At 39.5% G+C, this 27,676-nt stretch overlaps 2 protein-coding genes across 7 annotated transcripts in view; one reads left to right on the forward strand and one right to left on the reverse strand.

The window, feature by feature from the left end:
• ORC3 (origin recognition complex subunit 3) overlaps positions 1–4,464 on the forward strand; it is an 81,602-nt gene extending 77,138 nt beyond the window's left edge. For all 6 annotated transcript variants that reach the window (XM_045009761.1, XM_045009755.1, XM_045009756.1 and 3 more), the window contains one exon: positions 262–4,464. In XM_045009761.1, coding sequence (XP_044865696.1) covers positions 262–367 — 106 coding nt within the window. In that variant the 3' untranslated portion in view covers positions 368–4,464. The remainder of the gene's footprint in view (positions 1–261) is intronic.
• Positions 4,465–6,480: 2,016 nt separating this feature from the next.
• On the reverse strand, positions 6,481–27,225 carry AKIRIN2 (akirin 2). The gene is made up of 5 exons (XM_045010708.1): positions 26,607–27,225; positions 11,795–11,938; positions 10,971–11,120; positions 7,191–7,262; positions 6,481–6,860 (listed from the first exon to the last, which is right to left on the reverse strand). Exons 1-5 carry the CDS (start codon positions 26,809–26,811, stop codon positions 6,850–6,852), a joined length of 582 nt encoding a protein of 193 aa, XP_044866643.1. The 5' UTR covers positions 26,812–27,225; the 3' UTR covers positions 6,481–6,849.
• Positions 27,226–27,676: the final 451 nt, after the last annotated feature.

Genomic DNA, 27,676 nt, shown 5'->3' on the forward strand with positions numbered 1-27,676 from the left:
CTGAGGGGTCCTGAGAGCCCCTGGGGGGTCCTGAGAGTCCCTGGGTTAGAGCAAGGGCTACTTTATCCTGTAGGTCAGAGGTCATGTTGCCATGATTTTAATGAATTTCAATCTGTGCACATACCTTCTTGAAACAGTGCTTACTATGCACCAATAAATCCCCCCCATGCTAGAGGGGAAATTTAAGTGGTGACTTCATTAAATTCAGTTATTCTAATCATGACATATATACTTGTTAATTTCCTTTACCAGAACTTCCAGCGCTCGTTTTATTAGAGCTGTTTCAGAACTGGAACTTTTAGGGTTCATAAAGCCTAGCAAACAGAAAACAGATCACGTGGCAAGGCTGACATGGGGAGGCTGTTAAATGATATAACAAGTTAAGACCGACCAACCAATGTATGTACGCTGCCTGTGAAAGTTCATTATGGCATTTGGGGGACAATGCAGCCCCTGGGACAAATTAATTCCTTACATAACTCTACTGATGTTAAAGGAGTAAAACCACGCATGAATTTGACTTATGTACTATATTTTAATTGCCAACAAAATACTACCTCTTTTCTATACATGTTTGTATGGACAAGGAGTCAGCTTTAGTACATGATTTAATATTCACTCAAAACTGCAAGTTCTGACCCCTGTTCTATACCAGTTTTCATCTTCTGTGATGTACGATGTGGTTTAGGCTAGGAGGCCAGAATGAGATTGTGTTGAATTTTCTTTTAATGTGTAACTTTGAATGCTGAATGTAATTTGCTCACAATCTGGATTTAAATGGTCACGTTATGAAATGTTCTCCAGATACTGCATATTTTAAAAAAATAATTCTGCTGAGAATTTAAACAACAAGCCTCTGTAACCAGAACCCACTGAGAACTCCCCTTGTGGTGTGCAATACCAGCCACTCTAAGCAGAACTATTTGATGATCCTGGTGATGGTACCCTGGGAAGACTTGAAGAAAACTGGGTTTCTGTACTAGAAAATGAAGGAAGTGTTCCTGAAGGAACAAAAACAATTGTTCCTATCCAATTTGATAACATAGCTGGACTGTAAATAAGACTATTTCAAAAATACTCCTTTAGCTAGCCTACATTATCAGTTAGATTTCATTATCCACATAGGAGAAATGAGAACATTGCACAGTTGAGTGCTGAAGGAAGGTAATAAAATACCCATTTAAAGTACAAGGTCATCATCTCTCCCCCAAAGATTTGTGTTCATTGTCTTGGGACAAGTAAGGGAAACAGCTGTGTGGGAATGTAATGTTGACATGAGTTTATAACTGACAGCTATTCAGCCACTGCTATCACAGGATGGGTGGAACATTCCAAACCACTTGTGCCCTACGCAAGGAATGAAACAAGTTTAAGTGTGGGGCTGTCCTATCCTAGTGAAGTGTAGACATTAAGACAGAACCACTCCAGATCACAAACCTACTGATTCTGAATTGTTTGTAAAGTGCCATCAGTCTGGAAGAACAATGTGGGAGCCTAAAATAAGGGTACACTGTTTCTCAGCATTAAAAATCTGCAATACAGGATTGTCCTGATACAGTAATCTATTGTGACTTCTCACCCCAGGAAGATAAATAGTTGAAGTAAATGTGATTACGTGCAGTGTTTGACTTTTTTTTTTTTTTTTTAAGTTAGATCTCAGTATGGATTGCGTGGGCAAGCTAGCCTACTTCAAAGCAAGGACTAAGGTTATATTTTTTCTGATGAGCTGATAAATAGCCCCCAAAAGTAGTCAGATACATTCTCAATGTGGGGTGTGCAAACTTCAGTCCAGAGAGTCTTACTCGTTACTAGGAGCTGCACAGCTAAAGGGTTATGTATTTACTCCAAAAGGCCAACCAATGCTTCCCAGCCCAGCCAGTGGAAATTTTGACTGGTAATTGCATGCATGCTGTCCAAAAAGACAAAATCATAGTTCTTGGGGGCGGGGAGGAGAGAGAGAATAAACGCCCTTGGTTGCCTTGTTTGATGAAATAATTGCATTTCTGAAGAACCCACTTGCTCATATGCAGAAAAAAATAAAGCATCTACACAATACACATACCAACAAGGACTATGTATGGAGCGAGTGGATACATAATTTAAAAAAAAAATCTTTGCAGCTCAAGATATTGCTATCCCTCCTTGCCAAAACCTAGAGCTATAGTTACCTCTCAAACCAGCTCCACTTAAGACTAATCAAGAATTGCCTCTTCCCTTAATGGTACAGTATCTAGAAACTTTCTCTGCATCCCATCCTAAGGTGACATACACAGTCACTATGGGGACAGTTGAAATCCCCCATTATTACTGACTTTTCTTTTAATAGCCTCTCTAATTGTCTGGAGCATTTCACCATCTTGGCCAGTAGTGTATCCCTATTGCTATAGTCTTATTCAAGCATGGAATTTCTATCCAGAGAGATTCTATGGTAGTTTAATTCCTTTAAGATTACTGTATTTGACTTTCACATATGCTGCTCCCCAGCAGCATGACCTATTGTCATTCCTATATATTTTGTACTATAGTACTGCCATGTCCAATTGCTTATTTCACCAAGTCAAAGATGCCTCTTCTATCAATATCCTCTTTAGTACCAGGCATTCAGATTCATTTGCATGCAAGCACTTATAAAATTTGTCATTGTTTAGCTGTCATTATGTGATGTAACTGAATAAGACTCATTTGACTGTTTCTCTTTAGTTTTTATCTGTACTTTATCAATTTCTCTCCTTACCAGGATATACAGAATTCCCATTAATAGACAAGATCCTCTAAGGGATGTGTCTGTCTGAACCATGTGCTCCTCCACACCTGTCACCTTCCCCCCCAGCCCTGTAGTTGTAAAAGAGTTTTTTAAACTTTAATTTTACATATCAGGAATCTGGTGCCATCCTTCCCCTATAGGCTCCTCCTTTCCCAAAAGGCTCTCCTGTTCCTAATAAATCTACCCTCCCTTCTCCCTACACCATCATCTCATCCACACAGTGAGACCCTTCAATTCTGTTCCTAGAAGCATTTCAGAGAATGCTACCATGGAGGTAGTGGACTTCAATCTCCTTCCTAGCAGCCTAAATTTTAAGACCACAGTAATAGCTATTCCCATCTTCTTGCCTATAAACAATGCAATAGATTGTTCCAGCCACCAGGGCTGAAAATGTATCACTCCCTTTCATACCACATGAAAGAGAGGCTGGGGAACATAAATGTTACATGACAGTTGTGTGTGGTGGGGGGGGGGAGGAGAATTTGGTAGAACAGGCTTGCTCCTTCCTTGTGCTATAGCTCTTAGTAATGGACAGCTGTTTATAAACTGGTTGCTTGAGTGGGCTAACCCAGCTCCTTAGTGTCATTTTATTAAATGAAAAAATGGTCACTGCATTCAACTTATTTTTGCTTTTGGATTGTAGGCTACAGCTACAAAAAAGTATTTAACTCAAGTATAACAGTGCAGGCCACAAGTCAATGCCAACAATCCAACTGCAGGGAACTGGTTTTACATAACACCTAAGTGGAATACTCTGCCACAGGCACTTGCACAGAAGCATGGTGGTTTTAAGAGGTTCCCCACATCACACTGCATGTCATCCCCTGGCCTACTCCAAAAGCTTTGAAAGGTGGAAGACAGGCTTTGCACTTCAAGGGATTTCGAATGAAAGAAAAAGGTGTTCAAACACCAAAGAACTATATTTATAGATTCCAAGACGAGATCATTGATCTCTAATCTGTATAACACAAGCCATAGAACTTCCCCAAAATAATCCCTACAGTGTATCTTTTAAAAAGCACAAAATCTGCTGTAAAATTGGCAGCGATAGAGAATTCACCATGACCTTTGGTATATTATTCCAACGTTTGTTTATAGAAGGCTAAAAATCCCTACAGCACTACAGCTTGAGGAAAGAATTGGCAAGACAAATACCACCCCTAACATGCATCTTTCCCGTTGGTTAGTGATTGATAAAATCACAGAAAATGCCAATCAGAGGCTCTTAATTGGTAACACATTTTTCTCTAACTCCTTTTTAAATGACTGTACAGTTCCTTCAAGGAAAAGCTCAAGTGTGAAACCAAACTGCAAGAGCCCACCATGCCTAGGTCATCACAGCCTTCACATGCTAGAAATGTATCCTAATAGCACCGAGTTCAGGGAGAAAAGAGGACAAAAAAATGGCAGCAGCAAAAAAGTCTAGAGATAGGCTTGGAACAATTAATGTATCGTTAAATGTCAATTTCACTGTACACACCCCACTGAAAATATAGATAGGCCAAGTAAAAAAAATGCTGCTTGAGAACTGAGTTTGATGTAAGGATACTTATTTTGTTTTGGGATTTAACAGTTATGCTTTAATTTTTTGAATCTCACCATGTCATTAAATAATTTCCCACAACTGAAAATTTAAATGACAGTAAAAATGTTTAAAACATACACACCTATGCCATCAATTGTATTACAAAACCCACCCTTAATTTGGCTAATGTTACCTAAAGCCGTTCAGGTATCTACTATAAGCATTTTCTCATCCATCTGGTTTATTTCAAACTGGCATTAAGCAAGCTACATTTAACCCTGCCTGGTCTACACTGAGGTGGGAAATTGATCTAAGTTACACAACTTCAGCTACGATCAACCTACAGTGGTGTCTTCACCGCGGTGAGTCGACTGCTGCCACTCCCCCATCGACTCTGCCTGCGCCTCTCGCAGCACTGAAGTACAGTAGTAGACAGGAGAGGGTTTGGGGGTCGATTTATCGCGTCTAGACTAGACGCGATAAATCGATCCCCGCTGGATCGATCGCTGGATAGTGTAGACGTACCCTTAGAATACACACACGGCTGTAGTGGTGGTGTACTTGAGATGGAGAGATTGTGGGTCAGCATAAGCATAACTATAGTGGTGTGACAGCACGTGTTATTTACAGTAACTATCCTCCCCCTCATGCTTACCATAAAAGGGAAGATCAACCAGAGTTAGTGGTTCTCTTAGCCTCATTCTACAATGCCCGATCACCATAGCATATTAAGAAATTTGTACTAAATAGTGCACTTATTGCTATCATTCACTCAATGTAGACACCACCTAGCTAATCTATTTAGCAGGAGGGATGTCCTGAAAAACCATCCAGGAGGCAAAATATACTAGGACACTGTTTGTTTAGCTAAGGTTTCACTCTGATGCAGCAGTGCTCTTCCCCACATCCACAGCAGAAAAATGCACTAAAGTAGTCAGCGTGAAGAAGGGTTAAGCAGGTCCCAAGCAGACACATTAGAGATGTCAGTTCATATTCCCTGCTTTGGACTTTGAAAGGAATGGGTCTGAGTATTTTTCCCTGTACCTCAAGATGGAAAAAGGCCGGAGTATAACGGAGGATGTAGATGAGTTTGCTTCCTTGTCCACTATACTCATCTTCCAACCCTCAACAGTCCAAGCACAGTGAGTAGAGGAGTAAATTGTGTGCAGCCCACAGAAATTCAGAATACAACTAGAGCTATTTGCATCTCTTTGGTATTAGAGAAGTCAGTAGTGCAGTAAATGAGTGTTCATGAGGGACTGGAGAGAAGAGAAAGGCTTTCCAAAAATGGATGTTGTAAAGATCAGTTAGAGACAGTTTGCCAAACAGGAGGACTTAGCTCACATCCCAACATCTGAAACTGTCTGGAGTCTTTAACCATTGCAGTTCAACTTTAAATACCAAAATAAGGCAAAATAAACCTTTTCCCAGCACAATAGTGGGCGTGGGATGTCAAGATCTAACATGAATAGAGACATCTGGTTACTGCAGCTTAACCAAAAGCTGTTTTAAACATCTTATATTCCCAGAGTGAAAAAATATCCAGGTCTGTCTTATAAAAGATATTTCTTGGATATCACTGAAATCTGGGGGTGAGAAAAGAACAGATGCTGAGTACATTAGTAATATCAAATCAGAAGTTTTTGGTCAGTTACATAAAGAACATGCTTCCACATGAAGCAGCTCATCCAAATTTAACAGAGGAATCTCCTAACCTCTGCAGAATTACTCAATGTTTCAGTCTATTTCCCTCTCCTAAATTAAACTCTCACCTACTTCAGTTGCTAGTAAATAAAGTTTTCATTTAAATATGGATAAATTTTATTCATACACAGCAGCAGTGCCACCTGCATATTAAAAACGAACAGATTAGAAGTAAATGTTTTATTCTTCCAACTAAATTCCAGTACTACAAGGGCAGTAAAACAATGATACACTGAAAAATTGCAGCAATAAACATTTGTTAAAGACTGATAGAATAAATAAAAACTACAAAAATGAGAAATCATATAAACCCATTCTTAACCCCCAAAAAAGTCATGGAATACAGAAATGCCCTCCTTTACTATTTCACAGGCAGTACTGTGGGCTAGTTGCTTAAAACTGTCCTGGGGTTACATTCTAATTTAACTGTGATTACAGTTTTGTTGTAGTGCACAGTTATGAAAACCACACTAACTTCAGTCAGAAGTGTCATTCTACATTTTTATTTACACAACCAGTGAAGGGCAAGTTCTAGAACACCAGCTTTTAATCCTTTACTTTTTCAAACGTATTAACATAAGAAGCCAAATTGTAATGATACAGCAAATGAGGCCACTGGTATTATTACAGGTAGCAAAGGTCCACATCCAGGTGGTACTGACATCAGGGAGCACTCCAAAACCAGTTGCTGCATAAGAGTGGTTGCCACTGACAAAAGCTTGAAATAACCTGTGTTCACGGGGGGTATGGGGAGGTGGGGGAAGGGGGAAAATATGGCATTGCTGCAAGTCTTTTACTGGGACAGCTTGCAACAATTAGGGTGTATAGGGCAGCCCACATATGCAGAAAACATGATTCATGAAACATCTGAAAAGAGGAAAAAAAGAAAGTTAGTGACAAGATAACTGATTTCTATTAACTGAATCCAAAGCTAAGACAATAGCAAAAATCAATTTAAAATGCTAATCCCCAATGGTTTTACAAGAGGCAAAGCTATTTGATGCACATATATGGCATATTATTCAGCACATTCTCATTTCACCCTAAATTCTCCACAGTATCATGAATTCAAGCTTTTAACTCCGTGCTTTTCAGCTAAAATAGACAAAAAACACTGGTACTACTGGCCATTTTAATTATTGAACAATTAAGAGATGCAGTGTTCCTGCTGGATGTTAAAGAAGCAAAGATACTCACAACTAGCAGGCTGTTCTCCATATCGTCGCATGATCTGATCATGCGTGAACTTCACAAATGCGTCGTATTGTTCTGCAAACATTAACATTAGAAGTGAGTGTACCAAGTTTAACTTAGCATGAAAAAAAGGTCAAGGCTTACGTCTTATGCCATGCAAGCTATATCAATTAAACAAACGTTGATAGTCTGTAAGGGGCAAGTATGGATTATTCAACACAGCCATCTCATCTCTGCTCCCTAAAAAAAATCCACCCCATTAAACCATGTTAGCAATCAACTGGATTTCCCTTGACAAAATAAGACAGAGGAATTTGGCAAAGGAATATTCTGCACTTAGAGGATCTCAAAGCACTTTAAACGCACTTAAATTCTCACATTATCCCTAAAGGTCACATTATGCCAATTTTACAGATGCATAATGAAGGCCCAGAGTGGTTAACTGAGCAAAGTCAGTGAGTGGCAGGGCTGGAAGTAGAACCCAACTCCCGCCCTCTAACCACTGAACATGGTTACAAAAAGGCAGAATTTAAAGGTCTGGGAAATGACAGCATAGAAGTATAGAAGAGAGATTTATTACAATCAATTATGTCACTGATTGCCAAAATGTTGAAGCCACAAGAAACAGCTAACTACGGGATAAAAAGCTACGTGAAAAATATTTGCTTTATTTCAACAGCAAAATAGTCACAATAGGGAACAGGTGACCAGGGGTTTAGTAAAATCAGCTATTGAGTAATCTCCTCAAACTAAATACTAAGATTAAGATGATGCTATAAAGAATATTCAGTTCACTCTGAACTCAAAATTAGTCCTTTCCAGAAGGAATCTCTATACATCATATACATAAGAACACATTTTCCGTATCCTCTTCAGTTTCTAATATTGCACCCATCAACATGGTATTAACTTTCAGAATTAGGAAATTAAAGAAGATGATCTATCAGATGCAGCTCCTCTCCATTCCCCTTTCTCCCTTGTGGAAAACCGCATGTGAGGTGTGTTGGGTTATTACTTTTAAGTGCTCTGCACTGTTCTTAGAAGAGGCAAGGTTAAAGAAAGCAATCTTCAACCAAAAATGTAGTAGTAGTTCTTGGTTTCCATAGAAGAGTCCCAGTCTGAGGGTCCCCCCCATGAAAGTCCCATCCTCCTGCAGGGATGAGCAAAGTAAACAGTGAATCAGTAATCAGCAAGCAGTGCAAAAGAACTCCTAAGTGTGGACTGTCTTGATGATCTGTGGGGCCTTCAACCGGAACTGGCCAGTAACATGGCAGCCAGTTTTTTTAAAGGTGTTTCCCTCTCCCTTCAAGCATAATCTCTGACTTACTGGAATTCAGATTCAGCCAACCCTTCCTCAGCTGCACAAGGATGTTAGCCACAATACTGGGATAACACAATGGGTATGTCTACACTGCAATCAGACACCTGTGGCTGGCCCATGCAAGCTGACTCAGGTTCACATGACTCGGGCTAAGGGGCTGTTTCACTGCAGCATAGACATTTGGGCACTCTAGGACCCTACCACGTTGCAGGTTCCATGCTCCAGCCTGAGCATCTACACCGTAATTAAACAGCCCTTTCATCGGAACCCAGGTTTTTAATTGCAGTGTAGACATACCCAATGTGAGCAGATTGAAGGATTGGTTGCCCACAAACAGTATCCAAGAACAGTAGCAACTCAATTTTAGAATGCTTAGAAAAACAATATATTAAAATCTAGATAGCCACCTCGAAAGTTCTCTTGTGAATTTAAACCTGGCTCAGCTTAGCACTGGTTTGCATACTATTATCTAGTATGCTCAAAGTACAGGTCTACAAATGAAATAGAAATCCCTGATCGCTTATCCTACCCATCAAACTGAATGTCACAGGAAAGAGACAAATCCACAGCTGGCTGTTGGAAATCAGTTTTAATGAGGGCTTGTAGTACATTAGAACTCTGGGTTTTTCCAGATTGCCTTAAAAGTAGGTAATCACCACAACTACAAAGGAATGAGAAATACCAGTGCGCTATGTAAGAATACAGCAGGTGATATCAATATATGCCAGTACCCTGTGACCTGAACCTAACTAACCTTCTCAGACCCGCAAAAGCTTTTATATAGGGAAATCCAGAGTAACTTTCATGGGGAATAGAAGAGGAATAATGTTTTAGCCACAGCCCTACTGAGGCTAGTATCTCTAATGATTCTAAGCCCAAGTGAATGCTAATTAAGGTTCCAGGTAGTGGAGATAAGGAAGAACCAAGGAACTCCACTGAATCAGGTTGACTATTTGGAAGATTCAATTGTTTGTCAGACATCCATACACAATGAAAGATGGAAAAAAGGAGCTCACCGGTAAACTATAAAGAAACCCTAATAGTTGCAGAAGCAAGAAGAGACTCTGAACTTTGAAAAGTACCAAGTGGTGAACAAGTCAGCTTAGGGGCAGAAAGCCATTTGGTTAAGATCTGCTAGAGAATTTCTGAGGGACTTGCTCTGGATTTTAATTTGGCACTCCCTCCTCAAAAGTTCCCATATGTTACAGAACATGTGTCATTGTTCCACCTATGAAAAAGGTAATATGATCCTATAGCATTTCTAATAGCTCTTTTTGGTAACCTCTGCCTTAAGAGCACACTAATCACCATATAGTCTCCTCTCCCCAAGAGATCAGTCTCCAGTGAAACTCTGACTGAGGGAGTGTCTAACTAGAGATTTTTTAGGAAGTACCTGTCATGCAGACAACCTCTCTAGGTTGGAAACCTGTAGTTATCCAGAACACAAATGTGTAAACATTCTTGGTCTTCAGCTGAGCTTTTCTTATCCTACCATAGTAGAGAACACTTAAGAAGGAATGCACCTGATGATCTTGATGGAAAGACTCTAAAACTATACAATAGGTACTACAGCAGTGGGAAGCCATCTACCTAACACAGGAATCTAGGAATATGGAGGCTGCTTAAAAGTGAATATGGTAGAAAAATTACTATTTACATGTGTATTTTTACACTGCTTTAAGCCTAAGGACATTCAGATCTAAGACGGACCTGTGGGATGCCCAGCCACAAGTACAGTCAAAGTTCCTCACCTCCACTAACTGAACTACATCAGTGAGCCAGCAATCCAGCACAAAGAGCATGGAGTGAATGCAACTGCCCACAATAAGGAGGGGTTCAAGGGCAGAGGAAACAGGCAAAAGAAGAAAGCAACTATGCCACTGGTCAGAAAAGCACAAGTAGTAGCCAAACACTGCTGGTTGTCTGGGATCAATCAGGGTTGGTATATGGGAAACTTCTGGTGCTAAAGGTATCTGCCTCATGTACTATCCCCTCTACGTCAAATGCAAAACTCTCTTTTTTTCTTTTAAAACAGAAGGGAAAGAGCCCCTCCCAAGGGAAAAAAACCTTGCAAATGGCTCTTAGAAAAGCCGAATAGGAAGCCATTTTCTCTGTGGAGAAAGAAAATGGGGAGGAGATGGTCAGCTCAAATATGCCAGCAAGAGAAAGTTCTATTCGAAATAAAAACTCTGCTTCCACCAATTGATGGTGTAGAAATACCCATGGAGTTATAGCTTCTGTCCATAGCAGCACAGAAGACGGGCCAGATAAGTCTACAACAGACGCTACACGTTATCACTTTTGCTATATCCAGAGATGGAAACTTAAATTTTCAACTTGAGCATCTCATTTCTTAGCCAATAGACGGTCAGGTACACACTGGATATAACATTAAAGTTACAGAAGTTGCGGTTACCAATATATTAATCATTTTTTTCAAGTTGCATTTAATTCAAACACACCTGCAAGTTTTGTGGTCAAAATTTCTTCATACTCTTCACGGATTTTCTCTTCACGTTCTTTCAGCAAACGTTCACAGATCATTCCAACTTGTCTGAGAGTAAACAGGGGCTGTTCTTTTTTCAATGGTGACGATGCTGCAGATGAAGTACCTATGATTAAATATTTACACATAAATTACTTACAGTCAACATCTTCCAGCTTTCTACATCATCTCTATTACATTAAATGTGTTCTCCAAACAAAACATTTGGCAAAATCGTGTTTTAATTTTTGGATACTTCCAAATTTTATTGATATTGTAAATATTTTATACCATAACTTAAAAAGGAAGTAATCTAAAATTATGCTCTCAGTTCAGCATGCTATAGGGATAATGAAAGCCTCAAAAAATGTTAAATAGCATTTACTACATACAAAAGTGTCTATTACAGCAAAGACAACACAGGTTATACTGCTACAGAAACATGTCCTCATTAAGAATCCTAGGCATTCACTGTGAGTAAAGTTACATGTGTTTTTAAAGTATGAGTTGATTTTTCTGTAAAGACATCTGCTGCTCAATGGTTTAGAAAAAGTTTGTTTGCAGGATGATTTATTGGGAATGAGCTAACAAAAGCTTCAAGGAGTGCTCTATTTTAATTCTTTAATCAAAAGTTGGAATTTGCCAAGACATAATGCTTGCAATGAATGCAACTCCACAAACAGTAAGGATTTGACTTAAGCAAGAGACAGTTCACAGGGAATCAGAGAACTTGAGAAAAGTTATTTACCCACATGGAGTCATAAGGTATATATCAAAGTTGTACAGAGTTGTGCTAGATACCTGGCAAAGCTGGTCCAGTAAGGAGAAATGCATGTGGCTGTGCATCAGTAGAACAACATGGATCTGTCTGCTGGAAGCTATTTTCTAAATGTCTCCTCTTCTGCATGCGTTTGTACTCCTGTTTTATGTTGTACAGAATTTGTTCTAAAAGAAAAGTTAAAACAAAAGTTAGCCTAGTATACTTTACAGTATTCTTCAACTTTATTTCCATTTCAGATATCAAGCATCCGGAAGTGATGTGTAGGTCTGCAACCCATTAAAGGGGTCATTTTATCCATTATATTTATGTGTGAAATGCAAATATAAATAAAGAATCTGACATTTAAAGAAGTTCACGCCATAATATTCATGTTAAAAGACTGAAGATACAAGTGACAAGTTACACTGGTCTGAGGTACAAGACCAGCCTTAAAAGCCCTCCTAGGGTGAATAATTAGTGACAGTTTTAAGGTCACGAACCATCATGGTGGTTAGAAGTAAATGACAGACACCTTTGGAAACCTGGGAGTTTCAACCTTCCAGCTCTAATAGCACTAGCCACCTTCTGTTGACACATCTGATTTTAATAGAGTTCTTCTGATTACTACCTTGCTTCCCTTTGACCCCACCATTATATCTCATCTTAATTAAGGGCTGATATCTACACACCTCCATAATTAAAAACCAATCATTTAAAAGCAGATACTCCAAGCTTCCAGATAGTATGAAATATTGATTTCTATTTTTTTCCAGAGATGCTAATAACATGCTGCAACTCAAGGGGGAAGAAAACAAGAGAGTAATCAGAATAATATGATTGTATAGTGGGACTATTATTTTGACACCTGCCAGGGCTACAAACTGTTAGGCAAACCAGTACAAAAACTTCCAGGATCATCAGTTTTCTAAACCATGGTCCAGACAAGTAATATTTCATGGATCAAATTTTGCTCTCTTTTGAAGGACAACAACAATATGGAGTTCAAAATTTGTATAATTTGGTAATTTTTAAGTAACTTGAATAATCTAGCCTCAATAATTTAAAATATAGCATCTAAATTATCATCATTCCAGTGTTAACCACTGGTATATATGCTCTTCTAAACTTAAGAAATGAATATGTAAAATGATACACATACTGAAATGTCACAATTATACCAAATGAATTTTTAAGTGGCTTTTTATTAAAAAAAAATTAAGTAACATTAACTGTTAATAATTCCCATTAACCCAAGGTACTGCTATACAATAGAAATTCTTAAATGTTTTACACAAGTTTAAGTTTTATTTCAAATCTGGCAACTAATAATTTCTAGAAACATGTTCAAAGTGTACCCTAAACATCCCTTCCCTTACCCCCTCCTCCAAGGCATTCCTATGTTGCCTTCTCTACAATTAAAACAGTTACCTCTAGAAACTGTCATAGCTTTTGCTCCCATGAGCATCAGCACCTGAATTAGACAACATAATGCAGAGAACTACATACACTGGCCCCCTTCCCCCAGTATCACAAAACACATCAAAAAACTTCAAAGACAATTAAAAAAAAATTCGACAGGCTTTCTGCTCTTTAAAAAAGGCCTCCAGATGCTTACAGACACCCTCTCCCACAGGCATTTTTCAGATTTCTGCAGGTCCAACCACGGCTTGGAAAAATCTACTGCTCACAGCAAAAACAATACTTCCCAGGATGATCATTAGCTTCTGTAGACTCTCGACTTTCATTTTACAAAATTAAGTTTCTAGTCCTTAGGGCAAAGATATTTTTCCAAATGTCAACTAAACAGAAAGTAATAGCACGCTGTCTCCATGACTCTACAGACAACTTTAGGCAGTACATCCCTGCTGCTCCTTTATGTTTTGCCAAACTGCAACATGGTTCTCCTATACAGAATTCTGTGGGCAATACTGTGTTTAAGCATCTCCTAATGAATTTATTAGCACTACTGTCAAATAGGTAAACTGAGGCATAGAGGCTTAAGTGACTTGTCCAAATTCAGATAAGTCTATGGCAGAGCCAGTAGCAGGAAACAGATCTTCTGATTCCTTGTCCAGAGGTTTAACCACAGAACTATCCTTCCACTCATATTTCTCCCTCTCCCTTTCAGCAGTCAGAGGAGTTTGGAGGCTTCAAATATCAGATACCTCCTAGCCACAGGTTACAAAAAACAGATCCCTTGGGCAGAGGCAGTGTCAGAACCCTTCTAGGTATCCCTGCACCTTCAGCAAGCGGGCTTCTCATTTGGATTATACACCATGGTCTATCATAGCATAGAACATTAAAAAATTGGAGTGAAGCCAGAAAGGAAGGAGCTATAATGGAAGCAAGGGATATAGTTAGGCTTTCTAATCCATTTGTAAAAGTGTATGTAAGTACGATGAGTTACAATGAAATACAGTTTACAGCAGAGGCTCTCAAACTGTGATCCAGGAAACACTTGCTGGCCACCATGGTGCTGAGGCCACATTTCCAGCTGCTAAGTTACATTTAGAGTTAAATACTTTCCTTAGTATTACTTTTCTATACAACCAAGTGCTGCCATAGCTGCAGAGATGTTATGCAATTGTGAAATGGAAGACAACTGGTTCTGAATTAAAGTGTTTTCCACACTATGAAAAATATGTATTGTAGTAGTTCTCAACTGTCTTAGGGCTTATCTACATGAACAGAGATTGACACACTGGGGCGTGAATCTACCCTGCACTAGCCTGCCACAGTTTAACTGTCCATGTGCACCCGTTTCAAAGAGGACTAGATCAAAGCACATTAACTATTAATATGCATCCACAAAGTCCATATGCACAGTTAGACCACAGCAGGCTGGTGCGGGGTAGATTCCCACCCCAGCTTACCACAGTCTAGATATTCATGTAGACAAGCCCCTACAGCTTAAATTCCAAGTGCGCAGCACCACATCTATGTTGCACTCTGGCTAGTCCACGTCAAATAATTTTTTTAAGATCTGGGTTCACCAACTATCCAGACAAATTAAACTTCAAATCATGACAAACCACAACAGAAGTCTTTTTCTGCAGTTCTGAAAACAAATATCGGTGTACACAAACTCTCAACTGCAACTGAGAGTATAACAAGGGGAATTCCCTTGGCTTAATAAAAAACTATTTCTGAAGCCATCTCAAATAAAATATAGTATAACATCTTCCTGCCCATCACTAGAGTACCAAACCAAAAAAACCCACAGGCTTTTATCAATAACCCCTCCAAAGGAATAGACAAAAAAAATCCCATTGAGACTCAAGGCATTAGACAAAAACCTAAAAAGCAGACACACAATAATTGGGATTAAAAAAAAAAAAAAGCTAGATTACGCCAGGTCCCTAAACACTATTACACAGCAAAACAGGCAATATGTATCTATGGAGTGAAAAATCAAAACCAACACATTTTCTCCTCTACTGTCCAGGATACAAAGAACTCAAGAAAGATACATTCTTACTCTTATCAGAAATGATAGTATTTCAATTACTTTTTGTCATGGAATGGTTAGGTACAACTCTAGGAAAATTGAGGGCAGATAGCAGGTTGGACTGATTTTAATCAAAGCAATTTAAATCACTGATTTTAATCATGATCTAAATCAGCAAGCAGGAAACCCTGTACATCACTGGTTTGAGTCTTGTTTTATGTCTCTGCTTTTTATTTTCCTAAAGAAAGGTTGATTTTCATTGGTTGGTAACTATTAAAATATGTTGACTTACAACTAAATATAGCCTTTGCACTAAATTTCGTGCTTTGTTGCTAACCGGTCAGATGTATTGTATCTATACATATTTAAGCACTTATATAGCTTAACTCACATTTTATTCAGATTCTGAATTTTTATGTTTTTATGTTAGAAAATGGGGAATGTTCCATTTCATTTATTAGATTTTTACTTGTGATTTTATGAAGCCCTATTTAGACGGAAATTTCAATTCAATTAAAAATGCACATAAAAACCATTTTAAATTGCTGTTTATTAGTTCAGTAAAACTACCTTAAATGTGCTAGATGAGGGAAAAAATTGTATCAAAGTATGCACTTAGAACTAAATTATTAAACAAAGGAAGTATCTGTAGTTAGGGAATTGAACTCACTGTTTTAGTCACCACATCCTTCAAGCTATTACTACCAGTAGATTTCATTCTCTCATACCTAGTTTTTATTAACAGATTGGCACAATGAACCAGCTTTTCTGCTTTTTCAACTCAATTTTTAATAAACTAAACCAGTTGAATAAACTGAAAATACTCTTTGCACCTGCAGAAGAGGCTATTTCTGTTAAAAACTGGTTTAGCAGCACCACAAAACCATCTCTTGTTCCAGAGGCTTAGTTGGGCTAGAGAGAGAAAAAACGACTCTATGTAGTCTGGTGATTAGGCAACTCACGCAAGAAGGGGGAACCTGAACCCTGGTCTCCCACAGCCCCATGGTTAGAGCAATCCCCTGGATTATCCCCCTGCAATACAGGATATAAAGGGGGCGCCATCGCTTCCTCCTCCATTAGTTTTGTGAATGGTGCTTTCATAGTTCCTTTGCTTTACATGAAAACACTTTAAAATGCCCCAAAGCAAAAGAAAACACTTCGTTCAAAACTTATTTCAGGGTTTTGTGTTTTGGTAAGAAAAAAAAAAACTGAAAAGGATTTTTAAAAAAAAAAGTTTTTGGTTCAACCAGCAAACTGTAAAATTGATTATTTGCACAGCTCTAATGTAGGTGGCTTAAATTTAAGCCACAACTCAGATGGTATCTTATTTTATCTGTACTAAACTTCTATAGGCCAAAAACAAAATAGTGAAAATGAAAGCCCTGATGCCATAAACACGTAAATAGGTTCGTAACATGAACAGCCCTGTTGACTTCATATCGTGGGCCTTGTGCTTATAATTTAGCATGAGTTTAGGTGTTTGCAGCATCAAGGACTATCTAAAATAGATTTTAATTAAAGACTTCTTGATCGCACAGAATCTGTCACTTCAAAACAAAACTGCTTCGATGTTAACAGTGAAAGGTTATTTAAGCTTCAAATACATCAAAGTTAGTGACCTTTTTATACATAGGCCAAAATTTTCAAAAACCGGAGCCTAAAGTCAGCTCCTAAACGCATATTTAAGCATTTATGGATGGTGCTTTTGAAAATTCCAAATGACTTTAGAGCATAAGTCCAACTGACATCAAACTGCATTCCCTGATGGAGGAGCATTAGAGCAAACATGGTCAAAAACATGTCAGATTTCTTGATTTATGAAAGTTCAATATATAGAAAGGCGGTGTTAGTTGCAAATATAGCAAGGGCTATTTGCTTTATCAATTCTGTGGTTGGATTTGTTGGTCTCACAATAATGACGTTAATGAGACGATGGGCTTGTCTTTCTAGCACTGAGGAGCATTCTAAGTGTGAAACTTCTAAGGGGTGGAGGGGAGGGGGAGAAAGGAGAATGTAAAATCTGAAATTCTAACAATTAGGTAACTAAAGAAACCAGTACAAATAAGCTACTTTAAGTCTATGAAATGGGAAGAAAGTGAGGAATGAAGAATGTTTATACTAAAAATCTGATTTAAATTTTTTAAATCTATTTAAATAAAAAAAATCAATCATGGTCTTTAATCTACCCAGATATACTTTATCTTAACTAAGACTAGAAAAAATACTCACACTTAAGTCGTGTTTAGATTTATACAGTCTGAAGATACAAGCTGTCTACGCCCAGTTGAAACTTGACCTTTTTTTGTGGTGAAGACAAGGCCAGAGAAACAGCAGCAATTGCACACAAAATAACTTTGTATTTTAGCTACCTTCAATGCAATTTGGCAGTTGGAAGAAGCAATGTCATATGATCACACAGCTCTGGTCCACCCATCGAGTGCTCTGCAGACCACAGTTTGAGAACCACTGGTTTACACAATGACTGTACAAAGTGCTGATGTACATTCAAGTTTCACAAACATTTTGAAGTAAATTTACTGCTTTATAGATGGTCACAACATTAAAATAATTACAAATGGGAATCTTTTGTACCCAAAGAAAAAGCATGTCACAGGCAGCAACAGTTAAGCCTCTGCACTACAGGCCCCAATCAATTTTGGAAATCAGGCTGCAAATTGGGATGAATGATGATTTGGGGAGTGCTACTGCCAATGTAACTGGGGGGGGGGGGGGGGGGAAGGGGATGGAGATCAATGAGCCACCACTTCTGAGGAGGAGTGAAGGTTATTCATCTTTATAATTCCTGGGCACAGTCTAACAATAGAAAGCATACAAGGTAAGTCTACATTTACACAAAAAATTACTGCACTTAAACTCAGACAAAAAATGTAGTACTTCCCTCACCCCCTAGTTTCAATACAGAATTAGTCAGCTTTCTGTCTTCATCTTCCTGCTTATCAGCAGGAAAATAAACAGCATCCATTAATTAAAATGGGTCCACAAACAAAAGGAAAGCTTAACCAATGTATTACACCCTCCCAATCCCCCATGTTTCCTGACCTATGCTATTAGCCAGCCTTCTGGTTCCTTATGCTCCAAGTTACAAGTTCATTTGCTACATATAACCCTCCCATTACTGAAGCAGACATCAACTATGTACTTTTAAGTGTCATCTCTATGTGCTCTGCCAATGCTGCCATATGACTTGTCATGCTAATGGAGACTGAATATTTCCAAACAGTGTTGGATAGTTCATAATTTCCTTAATGCATGATTAAGAGTCATCAAAAGATTTTTTTAAATTTAGAGTTCGTCACTCATCACACACACCCCCGGCCAATAATTATCTATAAATCATTTAAAATTGCAACTGCAGTTCACTTTTAAGGAAAAAGGCAAAACAAATTGGAGAGGAAAGAACATTTCACTATTCCCATTATGAAGTCTAGAGTTAATGTCAGGTTTCCCCTTATGTTGGATTTTTTTGTTGTTGGTTTTTTTCTTTGACCTGCTTTTTATATTAGCAACCTCAGAAATCTTGGTTCCTGGCTTCCGTCATTTAGCTGAAGGACTCTTTGGCAGAATAAATAGGATGGTGATTCAGTAGGCTGAAATCGAAGTAGCAGCTTTCCCAGCCCTCAAATGGAACCTGAAACTCAGGTTTCAGTTTGTGATGTCACCTTCCAATTTATTTCTTTAGAACCAAACCAAAGAATCCTTCAGAATTAGGGCTTGGCAAGCTGGTCAAATAACATAACTGACCACTCATTATTTGGGAATGGTCAAATGTCAAATATCCCAGCAAGAATACTCTAATGTAGCCGATGGCCTACCTTTTTGATTGCATCATGGTGCCACCTGTTAGCAAGCCTACTTAAATGCCTTGATGACTCACTTTACTACATGCTCATACCACATGTTGGGAAAAAGTGAACTAACTGAAACCTGAAGTGAACTAATCAAAAAGTTTTTAATTTACAAATATGAAAACTGCTGGGGCTTTGTTGATAAATGAGTATCCAAACCACCTTCTGTATTATGGATGTGCTGCCCTCTGATCCTATTTTTCATTGGTCACGTTGAAGATTGACAACTTTCTCATGTCAAAAATGAAAAACCCTGTCAAATTTTTCAAAAATAGAATTACCAGCAGCCATTTGTCAGTGCAATTTAGTAGAGCACTCACTTTCATCCACATTGGGTAATCCTTGTCTTATTTGATAGGCACCTTCTATTAAATATCTCAAAGATCTTCAAATATGCAAGATGACATGAGTTGCTGTTGAAAAAGCCTATTGGAGACCATAAAGTCTTACTCTTTTGTTATGGTTCTAATAAATTAGTGCTTTAAAATATCTGACAATTTTTGACATTATTTAACCAACCATTTTTGCACCAATCAAATGCTCAACCAGAATCAGAATATTCAGAATCTAAACAAACCTGATATTTTCATGAAGGAGACAAGTAGAAAACTTCCATGATGCCATCTATATCTATATATAATCATAAAGGAGTAAGAAAGGAATCAGTTCCTTTTTAAATGAACTTTCGTACAGTTCAGTAATTCCTAGTTACTATGATCTCACTTATTTACAGCTTTTTCCCTAGCCGAGGCCTGTCCCTCCTTGTTCATACGCCTTTCATTTGGTGCCACCACACCTCTGATTCGGGAATCACCAGCCAAGTATTCTTCCATGAGCTGCTATCCCATTTCACCATCAAGGAAACTGCCTTGGGAGAGCACTGGGATATCAACTGAGGCCCCACTGCTCTTCATTTAGTAACAGATCTCCATTCCAGAATCTGCCAACCCAACCAAGATATCTTGAAAAAAAATTAATGAAGATATGTATTTTAGAGAGATCCAGACATTTACCATTCTCTTGCTTTGGTCATGCTCAGTCATTTCAATGTATTTTTCTGCCCTCAAACAAAAAAAGATCTGTTGGTTTTTGCAGTAGATTTCGGACACTGAAAATTACATTTGTTTTAAAGAGCTACACTACTGTGTAAGATTTATAGATGGCACCATGATCAGCATTTTATTTTTCTGACATTCACAGCCAGTGCCTACATTTACAGGACCAGCAGCAGAACCTCTCAAGAGACCCAGTCGTGCAGAACTGCACCCTCATGAGATCCAATTACCCAGGACCACACATTAATGAATGTTCTGCTCCACGTCTGGCATTCACGTTAGCATTAGTGTGTTTTGCAATAATGTGACATTTCAGAACATGCCAGATCCCTGGGTCAGGGACTTAAGGAATGAAAAATAAAAGAACAAACAGTGTGAAATATGCCAGACAACTGGCATTTTTGTATTTTTCTACAATCACCATAATTTTATTGTCAAACTGGAAGCTAAAAATGCAGGATAAATTCAACATTTAGGCAACATTTGAAGATCAGCCTATTAATCACCTCTCAAAATGAGGTAAACTGATTTAACAAGTTCACATACAGCCAGCATATTTTAATTCAGGGAACACAGTCCTATGATACTGGGGGGTATTTTGAAAACCCTGGCATGTTGCCATGATAATACAAGGACAAACTGTCCTGCTAATGAGTGTGTGCACAGGATTATTTTTGTATTTAAATTCTGTTTACTGCTAGTAATAACATGGTAGATCTCCTCTTAAGGCCTTCAAGACTTGCTTGTCTTGGTTCTCAAACTTGTACTTGGCCACTGCTTGCTAGGTTTCCGACAGAGGAAGCGGGTTTCCTGAGAAGGTAACTCACAGATCCAAGGAGAAAAATAGCTCAAGGGTAGATTAAACACAGCTATTCCACTCTAAGTATGCCAATTTCTTTTTCTTGCATAATTTTAAGATTTATTATAACTGGGTTTAGATATTAGATTTTTCTGTGAAAGATCAAAGAACATATTGAATGGCAAAATCCTCAACGAATCTCTGTTCATGAATCAAGATTCAATGATACCTCAAGGGAAAGACTATTTACAGCCAATTTTCCTTTACCATATTTGTCCACAGTTATTAGGGATATTTACATGAAACCAAGTCTGCATTTCTTAAGAATTTATCTGTCCTTGCTTGTTTTTCACTTTTTCAATATATTTAAAAGGGCAAGTGAGGAGAAAGAAGGTTAAATCCCATTTTAGAATAATTTTAGTACTCACGAAGGATGAGAACAGGTACACAGCACAGTAAAAAGCTATACAGTATTCTTCAGACTCATCAACAATGGTGCCTCAATCCTGAAGTAGAGTTAGAGAAGATGATCCATTTTTTTACACCTGTTCAATTAGTGGTCTCTATGCCAAGGCTAGCAATAAAGGTGCACTTAGAGATTGTGGGTTTGTGATGTGGATATGTGCCCACTAAAAAAGTAGACTTCTGATGGTATCTGGGAAGTTGAACTAGCTTAATTAGTTTCATTCACTACTAATCTCTGCCTGGATTTGAACCAGTGACATCTGAGATGAAAGGCCTTGTATTCCCAATAGCTTTTCATTCCCTATAATCTTTGTTTTGTGACATCAATTACTTACTGGGGAAATGCTCATGAGAATTACTACTTCAGATGGAAAATAAACTGCAAATATAGATGAATTTAAAGATCTTGCTCATGTGTTTTTAATACGGATTTTTCAGGCTAATTCAAAATACATTTTTCATGATTTTTTAAGGTATTAGCTGCTATTTAACCTTTGAGAGGAAGCCATTTTCATGGAAGCACACCTGAAATATGAGTTTGTTTAAAGGTACAATATGCAATCTGGAGCAGAGATGCAGAGAAGCCATCTGAAGTTACTATCGGTGTTAATGGGATTTAAAACAGCTAGTGACAAGAGATCTGCACTGTATTTTTATTTCTTTGGACACTGTTTCCCACCCTATGCACTTTCAATCAACCTAAAAGCCTCAGTTTCAGAAGACCCTGTAGCCAGTACAGCATAATCTGCCTTTCAATTGTAAGCACAATGCTGGAATTATCAATTAGTAAAATATTACTATTTTTGCCCTGAATATGTTCCACTCCTCAGCAAAAGCAACTAAAGATAAACCTGTCCTGACATCTTAATGAGGAAAAATACAACATTCCTCCCACCATTTCCACCACCCAAATTTATCAGCTTGATAAAAAGAGAGCATAGTAGCTTTAAGATTTCACAGGGGAAAGTTATAAGGTACAGCAAGTTACCACAGGACACCTAAGTTTAAGTCATGCCAAAGTCACAAATGAATTTGAACTTGGTGGACTCATTCTAGTCCCTATGTGCCCAAAACACAAAACCACCAAAAAACCTTGGCACAATTGGCTGCTTCTCTGAGAAACCTGGGCCTCACTCTGTTTAAAAAAAAGACACTACCATTTATGCTTTATTTTCAGAATAACTGAAATAACTCACAATATTGTAGTTAAAAAGGCCACCCTCCAATCTGTTTTTGAAGTACCACAATAAAGCATGTATTCTAACCCACCTTGCATGGGGAAATCCTCCAGATACAAGAAAGTAAGCACCTCTGATGATTTTTGTTTAATCCTAGCCCTTCAAACAAACTATATTAAAAAGTGCTCTCTGTCCTTCTAGTCAGTCAGTTACACCCTCTCCTCTATATATACATACACACAAAATATTCTTACCTAAATCAAATCTTAGCTAGAACATATGTAAAAGGAATTTCAGGCAAGTAGGAGTACCAAAGACTAATCTGCTTTTAAAAAAAAAAAGTGGGGGGGAGGGTCTTACTAACATTAAGATAGTGCCACTCTTTCCCTACCAGAATTGTTGTATGTAAGTAGCACTGTTTGCACGCTACATAAGTTAAACTTTTAAATCAAGGTTAAGATCGATAATTCCTTACAGATGCAAAACACTTCATGCTATGGAATGGAAGAATGATTCAAAATAGTCATAACAGTACTAGATACAAGATCTATAGGAGGTATAGATGAGAAACCACAAAACAATTCAGCTGCCAAATCCACTGAGAAACTAAAAGCGACTTAACAGCTGTCCAAATAACCACAAAAGATTAAAACACTCCTGTTAGATATAAATTTCATCCCTCTCCCAAATAGAGGTATCATTTATTTGCCTATGAGCATTTTATACTTAATTTAAGACAGCTGGTGTCTCGTCTGGCTAGCATACAATTTGTGTTCCTGCAGACACTATTGCCATTCAAGTTGCATTTTGTTTCCAGATAACACATTTGTTTCTGAAAAGATTAATCAAGTGTTGAAATACTGAGGTGCCTAGCCATAAACTGGAGTTAAACAGCACCAGGCCTGACAGGTCAAAGAAAGAACAATATATTTGTTGTATGAAGTACCATCTTGATTTAAACAGCAGCATCAAGTTGTTGTTTTTCCCCCCCACACACACAATTTAGGTCTCAAATTACTAGAAATCTTTTCATTAAACAAAATTTAAAACAAATTCTGGCTGCAAGCATTGAAAACCTATACACTAGGGCACTGTACTTGAGAAACAGTGAGTGAAATTAACTAAACTCTACCTATTGTGAGTAAATTTCACTGTCCATAAGTGCAAAAATTAAACAAGTAGTTAAAGTTTGTGTTAAATCTGATTTTTTTTTTTTAAACATTCTATGTTATATACCTACAGGCACTATGGCTCTTTACAGTGTGCCTTTAAAAAGGAAGGCTCTCATTTTCAAATAATGTATTAGCAAGTAAGACCAGGGTAATAATACACTTATTAATTTTACTTATGACTATGTTTAGTGAAAAGCATAAAATTAGGCAGAACTTCAATATTCTCAGCAAACACTAAAGAGGTATGGCAAAGCAAAAGCTCCCCATTATTACATTATTATAGCAATCTTATGTCAGAGCCTGTACAGCCATGTGTGAGCATGCATAACTCCCAATTAAATTGAGCAAGGTTGTTGTTCAAGATCATTCAGTAACACAGAGAAACATTTGTATTCATTTGTGCCTTATCTTTCAGGACATTATAATTCACAAAGCCACCATAATTACTCTGACTACACCATATCAAAAATAATAATTTAGAACCTAATAGTGGAAAACATAGTTTAATGACTACTTATAACACTTATTTCTGCTCTGAAAGTAAAAATCAATTATGATGCATTATAATACTTGATTAGTCAAGATTTTAACATTAATATTCAGAGAGTTGTATGAGATTAGAGAGATTGCCAAACTGACAATTGTTGACAGCAAATTTCTCTTTTTAAGTTTTATTTTGAAGATGCAGTTTAAAAACTAGTGTATGGATACAAGGATCCATAAATAAAAGCTGATGTTGAATCTGATCACTTAAGATTTTGGCATTTCCCCTCCAATAACTAGTGTATTATAATAATCCTTCCTACTTTAACAATTTATTTAATTTGTTCATTTTAGATACATTTACTGGATTATTATACGTATTCTTCCCATTACAGAATCACCTCTCTTTAGGAATTTGTTTTTTTTCAAAGGAAAGATGTGATAGGGACCCAAGACAGACCAACTATATATGCTCAACATTATCGACCAATAATAAATCTTAGTCTCAAAGGCCCTATATAAAAAGACCATTTAGCAATAAGATAGGAAATCATTTTAACTATCATCCACGCCTTGAAATTATATGAATACTCTTTCCCCCTTGAGCAAGATGCATTACTAGTACAGTGCAGTGGCCTGACCAGCTTTTTTAAAAACCACATTTATATTAATTATTCATAGCATGGATCCTTCCATTTCCCTAAGAAATTATCCAACTGCAATCTTAGTATTTCAACAGTAATTCATATTTTGAAAAGATAAGCAAACTAAGCTTGTTCTTAAAGATTACATATGTACAGACATTTAAATGTCTTATTGCAGTGTCATCCTTTACAAAGCTGCCTGGTGATCCATTCAAAACCCTTTCTAAATATTATTTTTATTTAAAAAGAAACAAATATTAAGTCATTGTCACTAAATTTAAGAAACTATAATTTTATACATCTAATATGATTCCTTAAACTTGATCTTTTTTAGTGTTTGACTAAAGCCTGTAGAACCAGAAGTGTTTAATCAGGGCCTGCTGTCTATCAAGCGAAGCAAGCTACAGTAAGATCAGAACTGTCCTAGTAACAAAGAACTTAAAATACACACTTAACATTACAGTTTAGCACCATAAACATAAGAATTCAGCAATTCTTATCAAAAGGGGTAACAAATGTAACAAAGGACAGAGTTAGGGACAATTTAGGAAAAGTCTTTTCTGTACACAAAGGAGAGATTTACACTTCAGCAGCACCACCACAAAAAACTCATGACTGCATGCATGGATGACAAACGTTGTGAAGTGCATTACTGGAAGCTGTAGGGTAAACTGACACAGGGAAGCCAGCAGACTCTGCACACCCAGCCAAAATTCATATTCTCCTAGATTCGTTCGCGAAATTGATCAAGTTGTTTTTTAAATTGAAACAATTGCACAAACATGCCTAAAGCTAAGTCTTAGGGCCACCAGTTGAATCTTCTCTTACTTGAGAAGAACATGAAAAGGGTTTCTTTCCTCCAACATCTTTGTGATGACAGAGACTCGCTAATTACGTTTTATTTGCCTCGAAGGCAACTTACGCATTTAAAGCCAATCACTTTCATCACTTGATTTTTCCATGAAACTTTAAAGACACCACAGACTGTCATTTCAGTCCGTGCCACATCCTAGGCGACTGGGAATGGCATTTTCCCTTTGTTGTATCCGCTTTCGCCCTTGCCCAAGTGGCGTTTTGTGGGTGATTGATGACAGGACATGCCCCCTTCCCCCTCCAATATGTGAACAGCAGGAGAGGAGGTGCCGCCGCCCGCCTCACTGAGGCACCACCACTCGCTCCCGGCGCTAATGGCTGCAACAAATCGATCGGGGATCAGAGAGGGGGGCCTCGAGGCCAGGCACCTTTCCCGGGTGTGATCGCACCTCCCCCACGCCCCTACGTACATGCTCACCCCCCTCCGCCCCCAGGATTTCCGCAGTTTGACTCGCCCCTGCAGCTCCCCAGCCGCCCGAGGAAAGGCTCCACGCCCGCCTCAGCGCAAAGAAACCCGCCCCCCCGCCAGCTCCCCCTGCCTGGCTCGAGTCTCTCCCCATCCCCCAGCCAGCCCGGCCGCGACCTGTCGCCTCAGTCTGCACCTCCCCCTCCCAAGCGGGCATCGGCCCAGCCCGCCCCCTCCCCCTTTGCTGCCAACGGCCATTTCTATTGTGTCGTCTCCGTGGCGATGCCAGGCAGAGTCGGAATCGCCCCGTCTGGGCCGCTGCCATTCCCGCAGCCCGAGAGAAAATGGCTGGAGGAGACTCGAGACCCACCCACCCAGGCGCGCACCCCCCAGCAGGGCCGAGAGCCCCCAGCCAGCCAAGACCCGCGCCCCTGCCCCCCTCACACTCAGCCCCCGGCACCCACCTGTGGTGAGGCGGGAGGACACCTCCCCGAAGGGCGAGGGCTCCATGCGCAGGTATTTCTGCGGCGAGGCGGCGGCGAAGGAGGAGGCGGCGGCGGCCGAGGAGGCCGGGGCTGACAATGGCGCACATCGCCTCCGCTTCGGGGAGGCCGGGCTCAGCAGAGGGTCGAAATCCAGAGTCCGTTTCAATGTGGCGCCGCAAGCCATGGCCGGGGGGGAGCGGGCCGGGGGCTGCGGAGACCGGGGAGAGCGGGTACGGGGGCTCGGTGCGAGGGGAGGGGGAGACGGCAGCAGCCGGCCCAGCCCAGAGGCGCCTTCCCCACCGTCTGGGGCGGATGGCGCGGGGGGGGAGCTGCGTCAGGGCCTCCGCCTCCTCCCTATCGCCCTCTCCAGGGAGCGGCTCCGGCCCCCCCGGCGGCTCCTTCGCCGACGGATTCGCTCTCCGCCCGCCCCGCCCTCGCGAATTCCGCCCCCGGCCGTTCCCGGGGCGGCTGCTGGGACGGTAGGTGCGGAGCTGGGCTCGGCTCGCCGGCTGGGGGCCGCCGATGAAGAGCGATGGCAGCAGCGGCGGCGGCGCTTCCCTCTGTGACTCTCCCACACCAGCAATATGGCGTCAATAACAACACCGCTGATTCAAAAACCAGCCCTCTTCATTGCGCCTGCGTAGCAGGGGCGGTGGCCGCCGCAAAGGATTAGGGGACTTGTAGTTTTTCCCCGGCTTCCCCGGCACTATGCGAAGGCGTTCAAACGGAGTGGGGAGGAACTACACTTCCCGCCATGCAGCGCGCCGGAGCCCTAACTTCCGGGGTAGAATTTAAATCCCACCGAGGCTGCCGTGTGGGATGCAGGTTAAAGGACAAGTGACTGAGAGTGGTAGCCTTATATGTCTCTAGTGCAGAAAGCAGGCAAATAACAATCAGGCAGGGAAGAAGAGCTTTAGCGCCGAGAGAAATGTAAAACACAGTTGCACCCAGGAAAATGGGCCTAACTCTTAGGGGGAGGGGAAAGTTCATATGTCAAGATTTCCTGAAACACAAAGCAGATCAGGAAGATAAGAAATGAAAAGGGAAGA

This window comes from Mauremys mutica, chromosome 3, assembly GCF_020497125.1.
Source record: "Mauremys mutica isolate MM-2020 ecotype Southern chromosome 3, ASM2049712v1, whole genome shotgun sequence".
In the NCBI taxonomy this organism is placed as follows: Eukaryota; Metazoa; Chordata; order Testudines; family Geoemydidae; genus Mauremys; species Mauremys mutica.

What these genes read in the sequence shown, in the direction of transcription:
- AKIRIN2 (XM_045010708.1), bottom strand. Translation starts at nt 26,811, where the DNA reads ATGGCTTGCGGCGCCACATTGAAACGGACTCTGGATTTCGACCCTCTG. An exon ending in GTCCTCCCGCCTCACCACAG is followed by an intron (nt 11,939 to 26,606) that starts GTGGGTGCCGGG and finishes CTTTTCTTTTAG; the next exon opens with AACAAATTCTGTACAACATA. An exon ending in TTTGACCACAAAACTTGCAG is followed by an intron (nt 7,263 to 10,970) that starts GTGTGTTTGAAT and finishes TAATGTTTGCAG; the next exon opens with AACAATACGACGCATTTGTG.